The sequence below is a fragment of the Loa loa genome, assembly GCF_000183805.2.
Source record: "Loa loa unplaced genomic scaffold supercont3.19, whole genome shotgun sequence".
Taxonomy (NCBI): domain Eukaryota; kingdom Metazoa; phylum Nematoda; class Chromadorea; order Rhabditida; family Onchocercidae; genus Loa; species Loa loa.
In genome coordinates, this window is record NW_018108199.1 from 304,492 (window position 1) to 307,190 (window position 2,699).

Consider the following 2,699-nt stretch of genomic DNA (forward strand, 5'->3'; position numbering starts at 1 on the left):
CGTAAAAGTAATAACAACGACAACAATATATATATATATATATATATATATATATAGTAAATATCATCCTTTGGAACTTAGCATTAATTTTCAACCATTGAAAAAGGAAAGGATCAACTTGTGAGGTGGACGGATCTTCTTGAACCACAATACCATATCAAGCACATAATCAACACCATGACGTGGCTCAACCCTCATGTAACCATATTGGATGTTTTGAAACCGTAGTACGCGACCTCGTTGTCGAGCATTTGCATTAAATTCATCGAATAACTACAAAATATCGCAAGTTGCATATTAGTAATGGCGAAATTACAAATTTTGAAGTTGCGAAAAAGTTATGAAACATACTTTTTCTGGTAGGTTGATGTTTATGCTAATTGTAAATGGTTATCAGTTAACGAGATCTCCACAGGCGCCCTCTTGTCGCAGTGGAAAAACTTGCGTGACCTAATAAGGTTGTGAGCTATGCTGGTTATGGCTTATGTTTCCAGTACGGTCTCCCATGCCAGACACATCTTAACTGAAGGGTCAGACAAAGTATGTCTTTGGGCAGGATGAGCTCACTAGCTTCCGGGTTCTAAGCGAAGGACAATTCTAACTCGCAACCTGAACAGACGGAGTTCGTTTAACCCTTTAGAGCGATCCATCTAATAGAAGGATACTCCAACAAAACCAACGTTCTGAAGACTTCATTGTTATCGTTCAAACTCGCTAGGCGCTGACAAATGAACTTTAAGAGCCTTGACCTTAAGAGTAAAAGGTGGAGCCAATTCCAAGCATGCTGTGCCTCACCTAACAAATCCCATGCGCAGGATATACCCTTTTTTGTAGCATTTGCAGCAAGCGTAGCATAGCCCTTTAAAAATCTTCGTTCGTGAAGCCTGGCCATGACGTTGATGATCAATTAATAAATGCGATAATGGCAGTGGTACTGATAGCGATAGGATGGTAATGGCGGTATTGACATTAACCGAGTAAACTTAATGATAATGATAAAAATGACAGTAATAACCTGCGTGATAATTTCACTGAGTGCCATCCGTATGCTTAGATCAAGTGTATGCCTAGGACAATTCACTTTTTTAGCACAAAATAAAATATTGTTTGATGAAATAAAGTCCCAATGGAAGAGATCACGGGTTGAATTTGGGATATGACGTGTAAGAGATGGTGCTTTCCGGTTCGGCAATTCATTTAATAATGTGATACGTGTGGAACGTAATTTAGCGAGCCGGAGGATACGATTGTGAACATGGATTCGACGCATTGTTGATGGTTGTTTGACTGGATGCAACGTGATGGCATGACGTAACTCCGTTAAACTACCTTGGTAGGCATTCGCTACCGTTTGATTATTGTGAAACAGTGTTTGCATTTCATAGTTCCATGTACATGTGACACCAACATGTTTACGAATGCATCTAAACGGTATAAAATGACCACGGTATAAAATGCAAATAATCCCAAGTATATTTGGTACCCTTATTGGTAGTTCATTAGAACAACGATAATCATTCTACCATAAAATGGTAAATGGTACCTTCCCAGTTCGACATCCTCATGTGTAGTGAACATTTCCGTCAAACATGAACGCAGATGCGGAGCAACAAGACGTAAAGTCATCCGGGACATCACAACGCCCGGTCCTCCCATGCAGTAGTTGTCCTCCTGACCAAGAGATAACTGCCCATATTCGGCTGTATTACCTAATCCAGCCTGACCAATCAAATGCGTCTTATCCGAATCCAAAGACCTAACACATAAAAATATATGAGTTTCAAGAGAATGGATTCAGAAATACTTTCTTGTTCAGTTCTGACCCTCGTTTCTGATCATTCATTGTATTTGTTACAGTTGATTAGCCCCCAAAAACTTCACAGATTTTTTTTTTCGCATATTATTTGAAATGAAAAATTCGATCGCATTCGATCGCATTTTCAGTCTTAAAACGAAAGTGAGTCATTCTTAGCTATGAATCAGAAGGCAAACCTTAGCAGTGTCTCCAGCTGTTCTCCCCGCACGTACAAATCGTCATCTGCCCGCATAAACCAGTCGAAATCATCTAACTGAAATGTTTCGCAGAAACAAATATGAAATCAAAACATCTTTTAAGGATCTAAGATCGTTTAGAATTTAAGATCTCTTATGGATTATTAAGGATTTAAGAAGTTATTGATTAATGTTTGGTAAGTTAATAAAGCTTGAACGAGTCCTCCAATTTTTTGATTTTCTTGATTTTATCCTAATCATTGATTTGGGACAGTCGATAATTCGTTGATTCTTCTGTTTTTTTCTAATTTGGGAAAAGAAAAAAAGACACTAATTTTTTACAACTTTCTTCCCAGTTCAACTTGTCGGTGATTTCTGTTTTAACCTAATTATTTAACTGTTTGACCATTACGTCATTGATTTTTTGAAACAAATCAAATTTCAAAATATAGCAGAAAAGAAATTTTTGGTTGAAAGAATTAAGAATTTCCCGCTGGAAATTTTCTCTTTTTGTCAGACAAAATTGTTTTCTTTATGGTTAATCTTATACAAAAGAGAAAATGTTCATTTTTCTGGCCCATTTCATGGATCCCTTTATTTGGCGATCCCACTGCTTCTTTTCATCGTTCTGTTAATTCCTTTCACGAAATTTAAAAAATAAAAGTAAAATTTCTTTATTGTGGAAGTAAAATTAAATCGAAATGGAG

The 2,699-nt window shown here is 36.9% G+C and overlaps 1 protein-coding gene across 1 annotated transcript in view; it reads right to left on the minus strand.

Moving 5' to 3' along the window:
- The window catches only part of LOAG_16790 (chondroitin disaccharide polymerase), a gene marked incomplete at its 5' end in the record, with an annotated part of 7,766 nt that overhangs the window by 2,497 nt on the left and 2,570 nt on the right, over window positions 1-2,699 (minus strand). The window contains 4 exons of the mRNA XM_020449448.1: window positions 119-273; window positions 1,016-1,424; window positions 1,544-1,756; window positions 1,993-2,069. Coding sequence (XP_020307035.1) covers window positions 119-273; window positions 1,016-1,424; window positions 1,544-1,756; window positions 1,993-2,069 — 854 coding nt within the window. The remainder of the gene's footprint in view (window positions 1-118; window positions 274-1,015; window positions 1,425-1,543; window positions 1,757-1,992; window positions 2,070-2,699) is intronic.